This window comes from Salmo trutta, chromosome 7 (genome assembly GCF_901001165.1).
Source record: "Salmo trutta chromosome 7, fSalTru1.1, whole genome shotgun sequence".
Lineage (NCBI taxonomy): Eukaryota > Metazoa > Chordata > Actinopteri > Salmoniformes > Salmonidae > Salmo > Salmo trutta.
Window position 1 is genome coordinate 23,130,586 of NC_042963.1, and position 12,747 is coordinate 23,143,332.

Consider the following 12,747-nt stretch of genomic DNA (forward strand, 5'->3'; position numbering starts at 1 on the left):
CCTGGGGCTCCATGCAAGATCTCACCTCGTGGAGTTGCAATGATCATGAGAACGGTGAGGAATCAGCCCAGAACTACACGGGAGGATCTTGTCAATGATCTCAAGGCAGCTGGGACCATAGTCACCAAGAAAACAATTAGTAACACACTACGCCGTGAAGGACTGAAATCCTGCAGCGCCTGCAAGGTCCCCCTGCTCAAGAAAGCACATATACATGCCCGTCTGAAGTTTGCCAATAAACATCTGAATGATTCAGAGGACAACTGGGTGAAAGTGTTGTGGTCAGATGAGACCAAAATGGAGCTCTTTGGCATCAACTCAACTCGCCATGTTTGGAGGAGGAATGCTGCCTATGACCCCAAGAACACCATCCCCACCGTCAAACATGGAGGTGGAAACATTATGCTTTGGGGGTGTTTTTCTGCTAAGGAGACAGGACAACTTCACCGCATCAAAGGGACGATGGACGGGGCCATGTACCGTCAAATCTTGGGTGAGAACCTCCTTCCCTCAGCCAGGGCATTGAAAAATGGGTCGTGGATGGGTATTCCAGCATGACAATGACCCAAAACACACAGCCAAGGCAACAAAGGAGTGGCTCAAGAAGAAGCACATTAAGGTCCCGGAGTGGCCTAGCCAGTCTCCAGACCATAATCCCATAGAAAATCTGTGGAGGGAGCTGAATGTTCGAGTTGCCAAACGTCAGCCTCGAAACCTTAATGATGACTTGGAGAAGATCTGCAAAGAGGAGTGGGACAAAATCCCTCCTGAGATGTTTGCAAACCTGGTGGCCAACTACAAGAAACATCTGACCTCTGATTGCCAACAAGGGTTTTGCCACCAAGTACTAAATCATGTTTTGCAGAGGGGTCAAATACTTATTTCCCTCATTAAAATGCAAATCAATTTATAACATTTTTGACATGCATTTTTCTGGACTTTTGTTGTTATTCTGTCTCTCAATGTTCAAATAAACCTACCATTACAATTATAGACTGATCATTTCTTTGTCAGTGGGCAAACGTACAAAATCAGCAGGGGATCAAATACTTTCCCCCCCTCACTGTAGCTTCAAAGTGGGTGAACAACCACCAATGTTTTGCAATCGTTCAAACTCGATGGAAGTTTTGATATTAGCCAACAGTCTAAGAAGAGAGTAGTGTGTGCTATAGCTAGATAATCTCAGAGGTCACTTGAGACCTGTAGCTTGCTACTGTACCTCCATGTTGTGCAGCTCCAGAGTGGTCTGGTTGTAGTGGGAGTGATTGTCCACCCTCTGGTTGACCACAGCCATGTGACTGTACACCTCCTGGCCGCCTTCCTCCAGAGGCCAGTACTGACCACACTTCTTCCGACCTCCCTCGTCCGCCCTGCAATACACAGATCCATTATCTCCATGAAGGTATTGACGATCTTTCTAGAACCTCTAGGAAGTGCCCCATTGTAACCTACAGTATTTGGGTCTGGTTCACAACAGTCATTTCCGACTGTCAATGACTCATTTAACAACAATTCTCTACATCATGCCCACTGGGTAAAACAAATATGTAAGAAGATGAACTACCTTGTTGTCATGACAATGACTAGCACGTTTTGCTCCCAGACCATCCTCCAGAAATCCCCATAGGTTTTCTCCAGTGGTCCTATGGACAGCAGAGGGTAGAATGAAGGGAATTAACTACTTTTAATAAAGACATCATAAAGCAGGGGTGTCAAGCATACGGCCTAAATCCTTAGGGGGATAGAAACGTTGCTCAATTGGCATTAAGGGACCAAACATGTGCCAAGACAACATTCCCCACATCATTACAACACCAGCCTATACCGTGACACCAGGCAGGATGGGGCTATAGACTCATGCTGCTTACGCCAATTCCTGAACTCAATATATACTTTAAAAAGGACAAAAAACAAATAAACTGTGTAGAAATAATAATGACCTACATTTATACCGTTTGACTGTGTCCCGCTCGCAAGTAATCACCGAAAAAAAATAAGCTTATGGCAGCGTTTGGAACTGCCGATCAAGAACGCAGAGTTCATCTCAGCCAATGCTGCCCTTCAGTCGCTTGACTTTTTGGCCCTGACGGAGACATGGAACACCGCTGCTCTCTTTTCATCTGACTATGTTCTCTCTCGTAGTCCGAGAGAGTGAGTTCTGGGCTGATCGCGGTCATGGCACAGGGCTACTCATTTCTCCTAAGTGGAGATTCTCCTTCCTCCCTCTCTGGCAACTTCAACCTTCCAATGTCTGCCTTTGATAACTTTGTTTCCAACTAACTCTTTCCCCTCCTTTTGACCTCACTCTTTCCCAGTCCCCTCCCACTCACAAGGCAAGCAATACGCTTGACTAGAGGCCGCTACTCATCTCAGTGAAACCCCCTTCCAGGTCTCTGATCACAAACTACCTTGTTTCCTTTTCTGTCTCCCTCTCCTCCAAACCTAGCCACTCAAACCCTTGCAGCTTATCCACAACGCTGCAGCCCGGCTGGTGTTCAACCTTCCCAAGTTCTCTCATGTCACCCGCTCTTCCGCACACTCCACTGGCTTCCATTTGAAGCTTGCACCATGACAAAACCATGGTTCTTGCCTACGGAGCTGCAAGAGGAACTGCCCCTCCCTACCGTCAGGCTATGCTCAAACCCTACACCCCAACCCGAGCACTCCATTCTGCCACCTCTGGTCTCTTGGCCCTCCCACACCTAGTGGAGGGCAGCTTGTGCTCTGTCCTGGCACAATGGTGTCAACAGAATCCCTGCCCATCTTCTTAAAACCCTACCTCTTCTTAAATAATCCTACAGCACCCCTTTGTGAACACTTGACTGCACTGGGCATTTAAAATGTGTCTTTATGTATCACATTTTCAACTGACTCAATTATTTGGTCAATCATCAGGGAGTTATAAATGCTTATGACAAGTCTTACAACGCATCCACCACATCAATGCATTTTACCTGCCAACTTTCGTGTTACCAAAATACCAATAGTTTGAGAACCAAAGGAACCTCTTACAAATTAATAAATATCCCATGAAAAAATGTATTAGTGCAAAAGTATCTGATGGTGAAACTAGCAGGTATCATAGACTGCCATCTTTGTACCTTGAGTACCGATGTACGCATTTTTCTGTTTGTAGCCGTCCATGAAGCTGGCGTTGATGTAATCCGATCTCTGTGGGGAAAAAACAGGACTTTGTCACAGCGAACGACAGAATAGGGGTCTTATAACAGAGCTGTACAGTAGCAATTCAGATAACATTATACAAACATGAAAATATAGCTCAGTTATTTGTGTCTTAATAGCATGCTCAAGATTAATCAATCATTTAAATTAATATTTCAAGTTCTGGGAACCACATGTAATGCGTAGGCATAGGTGCCTTTAGAAAGACAGGAATACTTACAGCAAGTCTTCTAATGCACTTTGTGCTTGATGAAAGGCAATTCCTTCTGAAAGTATTTCTAGCTTTTGACTAATTCCACATTTTGTTGTGTTACAGCATGAATTCAAAATTCATTAAAAAAAAAAATCTCAAAGTGAAAACATGTTTAGACATTTTTGCACATTTATTGAAAATGAAATAAAACATCTAATTTACATAATGCACATTATTGAAAATGAAATACAGAAGTATCTCATTTACATAAGTATTCACATCCCCTTGCTATGACACTCCAATTCCCTTTGATCATCCTTGAGCTAGCGCTACAACATGATTGGAGTTTACCTGTGGCCAATTCAATTGTTTGGACATGATTTATACACTGAAGACCTTCCTAATATTGAGTTGCACCCCCTTCGGGCATGGACTCCACAAGGTGTCTAAAGCGTTCCATAGGGATGCTGGGCCATGTTGGCTCCAATGCGTCCCACAGTTGTGTCAAGTTGGCTGGCTGTCCTTTGGGTGGTGGACCTTTGTTACACACAGGAAACTGTTGAGCAGGAAAAACCCAGCAGCGTTGCAGTTCTTGACATAAAACAGTGCACCTGGCACCTACTACTATACCCCTTTCAAAGGCACTTAAATCTTTGGTCTTACCCATTCACCCTCTGAATGGCACACATACACAAGCCATGTCTCAAGGCTGAAAAATCCTTTAACTGGTCTCCTTCCCTTCATCTACACAGATTGAAGTTGATTTAACAGGTGACAATAAGGGATCATAGCTTTCACCTGGTCAGTCCATGTCATGGAAAGAGTAGGTGCTCCTAATGTTTTGTACACTCAGTGTATAAGGTTCCACAGTTGATAGTGCAGAAAATGTACCATGAAGTCCAAGGAACTGTCCGTAGATCTCTGAGATAGAATTGTGATGAGGCATATATCCGGGTAAGGGTATAAAACAATTTCTAGATTGTTGAACGTTTCAAAGAGCACAGTGGTCTCCATCATTTGGAAATTGAAAAGAATACGTCACTACCCAGACTGTGCCAGACTCTGGCCGTCTGACCAAACTGAGCAACCGGGCAAGAAGAACCTTGGTCAGGGAGGTGACCAAGAACTCAATGACCACTGACAGAATTACAGTTTCTTGGCTGCGATAGGAGAACAGGCTCTACATCATTTCACCAATCTGGGCTTTATGGAAGAGTGGCCAGACCGAAGCCACTCCTGAGGAACAGGGACATGACAGCACACCTGGATTTAGCAAAAATCACACGAATGACTCAAAGCATAAGGCAAAAGATTGTGGTCTAATGCAATAAACTGAACTTTGGCCTGAATGCAAAGCGCCATGTCTGGAGAAAAACAGGCACAGCTCATCACCCGTAAAACACCATCCCTACTGTAAGCATGGTGGTGGCAGCGCCATGCTATGGGGATGCTGGGAGACTGGTAAGGAAAGAGGGAACAATGAATGGAGCCAAACACAGGCAAATCCTCAATGAAAACTCACTTCAGAGCGCAAACAACCTTTGACTAGAGAGAAGATTTATGTTCCAACAGGACAATGACCCCAAGCATACAGCCAAAGCAACGTTGGAATGGCTTCAGATCAAGAATGTGAGTCCTTGAGTGGCCTAGCCAAAGCCCAGACTTGAATCCCATTGAAAATCTGTGGAAAGACTTGAAGATTGCTGTTCACTCCCCATCTAACTTAACAGAGCTTGAGAAAATCTGCAAGGAAGAATGGGAGAAGACCCAGATCCAGATGTTCAAAGCCGATACAGACATACCCAAGACAACTCAAATCTGTAATTGCCACCAAAGGGGCTTGGTGGGGGTGTGAATTGGCTCAGGGGTGTGAATACTTATGTAAATGAGATAGCTGTATTTCATTTTCGTATTGTGTGAAGATGGAATTAAAAAAAAAATGTATTTAATCAATTTTGAATTCAGGATGTAACAAAATGTGGAATAAGTCAAGGGGTATGAATACTTAGTGAAGGCACTGTATGCACTATGCACAGGTGGTTCCTAGAAAGTGGTACTTATATCTCTTGTGTTATGATTCTGTAAACTTTAACTGCATGATGACGTTGTCATTTAACTTTTGAGAAGTACACACCTCATTTCTTCTGGTTTTCAGGTGAACTCTTGTTTGGTCAAGACACAGGACATCCCCATAGCGATTCCTCTCCTGGTTATATGCAGTACTGGAGAGATTGACAGACAAAAATCAACCAATGGTGATTTATGAATATCATAAAACAATACATCAACTTCCTACTCCAAGGGACTGGTGCAAAGTTTTGCCACCCAGTTTGACACTTTACTTCTTTCCTTGGAAGTTTAATTGATAAACCTACAGTCTCCTCATTTCTAACGCCTCACAAAGATTCAGACTAGGAGTGCTAGTATATGATCAGTTTTGTCTTATATCATAAAGAATACGATTACACGGTCAGGAGAGACTGATCCTAGATCAGCTCCTACTCAGACGCTTTGTGAATATGGGCCCGGAACTCTAGGCTTCTCTCCGTCCAGCTCAAAAGCCTGGAAATGTAGACTGACCCAAAGCTAAACCTTTATAAGTGCTTCTATCCATCTACTCACAGGGCACAATGGAATGTCCCAGGTGGTTGCTCCTTGCGGATTTCCTCGTACTCCAGGTGGATGCCTGACCGCTGGAGCCTGCCCAGGTGGGCCATGAGCTCAGGCAGACGCATGGCCTCAGGCCCAGGGTTGTGGACCGACGAGTCCTCCAGGGGGATGCCAACCAGCTCATCCACGGGGTCCACACGGCCGTTCTGCCCAGCCAGAAGCTGCTGGTTCCAGCCGTGGGCATCCAGGGGCAGCAGCCCCCCCAGGTGCTCAGGGAGACAGTCCCGTGGGAGGTGCTGGCAGAGGTCAGACATTTTGACCATCTGGACCTGGGAGAGAGGGGAAGGATGTAGGAGAGAGTGAGGGCTTCACCTACCACAATTAAATAACTTCCTTGCTCTGTTTCGAAACACACTCACGTCATTACAACTGGACCACATGTCAATACAAGTCTGGAATCCTTTTTAGGACATCCTGATTTGTAAGCTGTAGGTTTCAGCCTTCAGGATGTTCAATGGATTCTGTACAATAGAGGATTAGGTTGATTTCATTCCCATTCAATGCATCATGGGACAAGACATCAGATTGAAAATGTGACTCATCCCCAGGTCCCAGGAGTGTTTATCTGCTCCTTACTAGGAGATGTTCCTAAACTAGGGCAGGGAGTGAAAGGGGTTACTGGTGCAATGTCTTTAGAAACACAGGGGCCATGCTTCGCTCTACACTGAGGCTAAGCCTATGATAGTGCACCATGCCAGAACATATCTCCATCATGCTGCATCTGAAAAACCACTGTTTTAAAATGGCAACTGACAGCACAGCTTGCATGGTGCTAGCAACACCAGGGTTTTGTGATTCCTGCATTAGCCACATATACTTAGGAAGTCGGTTTGGAACATCAGTCACTGTCACACATTCTTGATAGTTAAAGTTGGACTTGATGCTTGTTTCTGAAGATATGATTCTGCCCATAGTGAGAATAATACCACTGCACTCACCCTCTCCCTGAGTTTCTCCTTAAGCAGCAGGCTCAGCAGGTTGTAGGGCACGCGGAACCAGACAGGGGCGCCCACTATCAACACTTTCTTCAGCCTGGCAGGGAACGCCCCCTGGTGGAGAGCAGAGCTGCAATTTTGGAACGGTTTTGCAATCCTGGCCACTTTTTCATAAACATACATTTTTTGTCAACATATTAGCCTGGTGAACAGATATTGACACACTACTACAATATGCTGGCTCAGTACTTTCTAACCTTGAGTAGGTTGAGGATCTTCTTGCTGAGGTCCAGCTCAAAGTTGGTGTAGTTGGAGCCCGCCATGTCGTAAATGAACACCAGGCCATTTCTTTGAGTTTCAAAGCTGGAGGAAAGAGTGTACAAAGCTGTCATCAAGGCAAAGGGTGGCTACTTGAAGAATATCAACTATATTTTGATTTGTTTAACACATATGGAATCATGTAGCATTTCATAGTTTTGATGTCTTCACTATTATTCTACAATGTAGAAAATAGTAAAAAAATTAAGAAAAAACCTTGAGTAAGTGTCCAAACTTTTGACTGGTACTGTATGTTGGTAATACGTTATAAGCAGATGCATAATTCCGTGTGCTATGCATAATGTACTATAATGAATGCCATAGATGTTAATAGCTGCATATAATTAACACCAACATGTCTCATATTTGGTCCAATTTGTCTGTTTTTTTTTTACCCAATGGTCTTGATTTTCTATGAAAGGAAATTGATCATGTCATTTAAGCCGGAGTCTCATCCACATAACTGAACAGAATCGATAATAGGCTAATACTGGTCCTCCATAGCTTAGTTGGTAGAGCATGGCGCTTGGAACACCATGATAGTGGGTGAGATTCCCAGGACCACCGATACGTAAAAAAATGTCTTTGGATAAAAGTGTCTGCTATATGACATACACACACATCTGTTCTCACCTCTCCACAGCCTGGTCCAGGAGGTAGAAAAGAGCTTGCAGGACAACATGGTTGCCTGTCTTGTTGGGGTGGTGGAGCTTGGCCGTGTACAAGGCTATGGAGGCGCCTGATGGGTCTCGCACACTCTGGCAGAACAGAACAGAGACAGGGGTCAAAGTAAGGAGCGATTAGGATGTGCATCTTAGCTGCACTGCGGGGCACAGATGCCAACATCCTCATATTCAAATAAGAGTCTATACAGTACCTTAGTTGAGCAAAGGAAGAAAATAAGCAGCACATCACAAATTTCATTTAGTATTAACTTCAATTTTTTTCTGTTGATCTAAATACACCGGAATTGTAAGTGGTATTCTGACAGAGGTGCATACAGTTGACAGTAGAAGTACATACAGGACTAGTTGCACACTGGATCCAACATGCAATCATCAAATACATGGGACAGAGCAGCAGCTTGCAGGTCCAAGTATCTAAAATGGGGTCTGGGTTCAGGTTGACCACAAGGTGGCAGAGTAGACATGACCATGAGAAGCAATGATAGCTTTGGCCACGTGGAAGCACCTGGGTTCACAGTCAGATTTAAAATGGGTGCCGCCTCACATCTCTGAAGGAGTGACTTGTATGAAACTACCAGTATGAATGGGACATTGCACTTAAGAGGAAACAAATTGTTATAACAAGGGTCCCATTCAATTAAAACAAGTTCAGGTTACTGGAGTATCAATGAAAATACATTGTTCTTGCACTTTGCGCAACCTATTCAAAATGACAGAATTTCAACTGAATAGTCTAGTCTGAACCACAACAATTTACACTCACCCCAGCATCCAAAAAGTGGATCGAGTGACTATTTTGACAAATGTATTTACCCCTTTATCAGGGCCCACATTCATAAAGCGTCTTAGAGTGGGAGGGCTGAATAAGATGTTTGACATTTTAGATTATAATGAATAAGATTACGTGGAAGACCTGATCCTAGATCAGCACTCCTGAGGCGCTTAATGAATACAGGCCCTGGACACTCCTGTTATTTGAGGGCAAAATAGTCTTATGACTAAAAATACCTGACAGGATACAGACAGAGGGCCAGTGCTGAAGTGGTGGAAGTGTTCTTTCTGTAAGGAAGGAGGTTGTCTCAAATTGATGCAGCAGACTGGCAGTGGCGTGACAATGGGAAGGGAGGGGGGGGAGAGAAGAGGGATCGGTGACAATCAGCTGTCATAGCTCTAGCCCTGCTGACTGACTCAGATTTCCAGGCAGGGAGAAAGGGAGGGACCCTTCACTACCACACTTGATCCCATTCCAAGACAAACTACATGGAAGGACCCTGACTTCTCGATTTGAACTATTGAGTTATTATTAACCCATTCCAACAGTCTAAAGACTACCAACATGCTGATATCTTACACCTCCCCCACAACATTCTTGCTGAAACTCTACACAGCTTACCATTATCATCCACAATTTTGAATTACATAAAATCCCATTTTGAATTCAACATCCAAGCCAAGATACAATTTCTATTACTAGTAGTACTACTACTTCTAGCAGCCTTTTTACACTCGTACCTGTATATGGGTTGAAAATGTCAAATTTGCACACTGATAAGTGCCTAAATTGAAACCAGTGGCTGTACAGTAACACGTCAGAGCTCAGGGACTCTGTTTCACAGCTCTGTAAGGATTTTGACTGACAGCCGTTCTGACTTAAACGACCACGCGCGATTAGAAGTTGCCCCCATCCTCCCACTAATTTGGCAGCTTTTGCAAATTGTTTCATTGCTTGAGTGAGGGAAATGCTGTAACTTACAAGGACTCAATGTATTTTGAAAGATGAGACGTTGAGGATTATAATACCGCATTGATGTCATACAAGCAAGCCAAACACCCATGAGTCCAAATGTGCACCTCACACTGTATTTATTTATTTAGCTCCTTTGCACCCCATCATTTCTACTTTGCACTTTCTTCCACTACAAATCTACCATTCCAGTGTTTTACTTGCTATATTGTATTTACTTTGCCACCATGGCCTTTTTTTTGCCTTTACTTCCCATCTCACCTCATTTGCTCACATTGTATATAGACATCTTTTTTTACTGTATATTTGTTTTACTCCATGTGTAACTCTGTTGTTGTTTGTCGAACTGCTTTGCTTTATCTTGGCCAGGTCGCAATTGTAAATGAGAACTTGTTCTCAACTTGCCTACCTGGTTAAATAAAGGTGAAAATAAAATAAATAATTCCATATCATAAAACTAATGTAATATACACCGAGTGTAAATTAAATTAAGGACACCTGCTCTTTCCATGACATCAACTGACCAGGTGAAAGCTATGATCCCTTATTGAAGTAACTGGTTAAATCCACTTCAAAATCAGTGTAGATGAATGGTGGATACAGGTTAAAGAAGGATTTTTATGTAAATGGAAAGACAAAAGATTTAAGTGCCTTTGAACAGAGTATGGTAGTATGTGCCAGGTGCACTGTTTTGTGTCAAGAACTGCAATGCTGCTGGGTTTTTCCATTCTCAACAGTTTCCCGTGAGTATCAAGAATGGTCTACCACTCAAAGTACATCCAGCCAACTTCACAACTGTGGGAAGCATGAGTCAACATGGGCCAGCATTCTTGTGGAACACTTCCGCCATCTTGTAGAGTCCATGTCCCAAAGAATTGTACAGCCTCAACATTTATGATCTCCATGTTTGATGTACAGTTACAAGATAACATTGCGTTATACACCGAGTTGTCCTGAACAGAATGAGCCCGTTTGTTTTGTGAAGAAAATTTGCACCGGACCATGCATCTCATGACTAGGGCTGTAGCGGTCATGAAATTGTCAGCTGGTGATTGTAAAGCAAATAACTGCTGGTCTCACGTTAATTAACAGTCAATTACCAAACACGTCCTGGCTTCTACACATAGCCGACAAGCCACTGATAGACATTTTGAACATCTACATCCATTTTAAAAAGTTCAATAAATCCATTATTTATTTTAGACACGTCTAAAGAAACATGATATGAAGAAAATGTAGTCTATTTTAGAAGAACAGAATAGCATACTCCTATACCATATGCCTGTGGGCTAAATCAATTCATTTAGCAGACAAGATTCGCTTAGAATTCCGTGGCATTTTTTATAGTATGAAGAATACAATTGTAAAAAGATAAATAGAAAGGATGTTTTCTCCAAACGATTTCCAAGTGCGCGCGCACATACGGCTACTCTGTTGAGCGGTTAACAAACGTCAGCCTATATGTTTAAATTTAGAGTTTTTTATGCAACTTTAGTTGCGATACAAACGTTTGGCTATACGTTTTGATTTTTAATACATTTTAAGGCTGCATGATGCGACTAATGATAATTAGAAGAAACAAAAACGCATGAAAGGCATGAGCTCCGATTTGTTTTTTGTGCAGGCTGCATACACGTCATCAGTCTCTCCTTCACAATTTGACAAGCACATAATATTCTAACCAGGCCTTATATTTCCCGGTGGCATCCTTGTGTGGCTGTAAAGCCCCCTAAAAAAAGCCATAACTTTTGCAACCCAAAGTGTCTATTGAGCTCTTGGGCTGAATATAATAATTATAATTCCCTTCTCCCGGCTACCATACGCCGAAGCACCTCACTCAAATATCTTACAGGCATCTCAGCTAAATAGTATACTACAAGTGAAGACCGACATGTCGGGGACGCAACTGCCCGAATCCCTCTAATGATGAATTTGGAGGTGCATATTTAAGATAAAAGAACTGTCCACATTTTGTCTACTTTGTCTGCCAACAAAATGAGTAGGCCTAACGAACACCTACGTCAACCTACTATCCCCATAGTACAAAAGTGACCCAATTCTATTGGTCAACTTCTCCTTCTGTGCAATAAATAAATACTCCAAACATACTCTGGGACATTTGTGGGATGTGAGATCCCAAATTAAATACAACCCCTCGCATCAAAACATTTTTTAAAAGCAAATGAGGCTAATACAACAGCTCAGAACCATTTAGCTTAAGAAAAAAAAAGAAACTATTAGGCTATTTATTCACATTATAAGCGCAGCAATGCGCACACTGCAGTAGGCTATAAGCGGGGATATCCAAAATGCAGCACAGCAATGCATACTGCAGTAGGCTAGGCAGAAAACACTTCTCAAAAGTGACTGCAAATACAATAAAGCATGTAACGCTTTATTATAGATGTGCAATTTTATGGTGAAAATTCTTACCCAAACTTGAAACTCACATGCCACCTATGTATGCCAGTTAGGCTCTACACTGGTTGTAAAGCGGATTAAACAAAGTTATTTGGCCACTTTAGTTGTGATACAAAACATATAGGCCTATGGGCTAGGCTACATGAGATGAGCGACTATGATTATTTTTTTTAAGTTACAGAAAAAGGCATGCCCTGTTTCTTGCCTTACTGCACACGCTGGGCATCATTCACAAGTGATACAGTTGAAATCATAAGTTAACATTCACTTAGGTTGTAGTCATTAAAACTCATTTTTCAACCACGCCACAAATTTCTTGTTAACTATAGTTTGTTTTGGCAAGTCGGGTAGGACATCTACTTTGTGCATGACAAGTCATTTTTCCAACAATTGTTTACAGACAGATTATTTCACTGTATCACAATTACAGTGGGTCAGAAGTTTACATACACCAAGTTGACTGCCTTTAAACAGCTTGGAAAATTCCAGAAAATGATGTCATGGCTTTAGAAGCTTCTGATAGGCTAATTGACACCATTTGAGTCAATTGGAGGTGTACCTGTGGATGCATTTCAAGGCCTACCTTCAAACTCAGTG

General features: G+C 42.7%; 1 protein-coding gene across 1 annotated transcript in view; it reads right to left on the reverse strand.

Annotated features, from left to right (window-relative positions):
- Positions 1-12,747, reverse strand: part of ptpn9a (protein tyrosine phosphatase non-receptor type 9a) — a 43,450-nt gene that overhangs the window by 2,416 nt on the left and 28,287 nt on the right. The window contains exons 4-11 of the mRNA XM_029758454.1: positions 7,933-8,057; positions 7,239-7,344; positions 6,985-7,095; positions 5,999-6,315; positions 5,511-5,598; positions 3,102-3,171; positions 1,565-1,643; positions 1,220-1,370 (exon numbers count right to left, since the gene is read on the reverse strand). Of these exons, the coding sequence (XP_029614314.1) occupies positions 1,220-1,370; positions 1,565-1,643; positions 3,102-3,171; positions 5,511-5,598; positions 5,999-6,315; positions 6,985-7,095; positions 7,239-7,344; positions 7,933-8,057 (1,047 nt within the window). The remainder of the gene's footprint in view (positions 1-1,219; positions 1,371-1,564; positions 1,644-3,101; positions 3,172-5,510; positions 5,599-5,998; positions 6,316-6,984; positions 7,096-7,238; positions 7,345-7,932; positions 8,058-12,747) is intronic.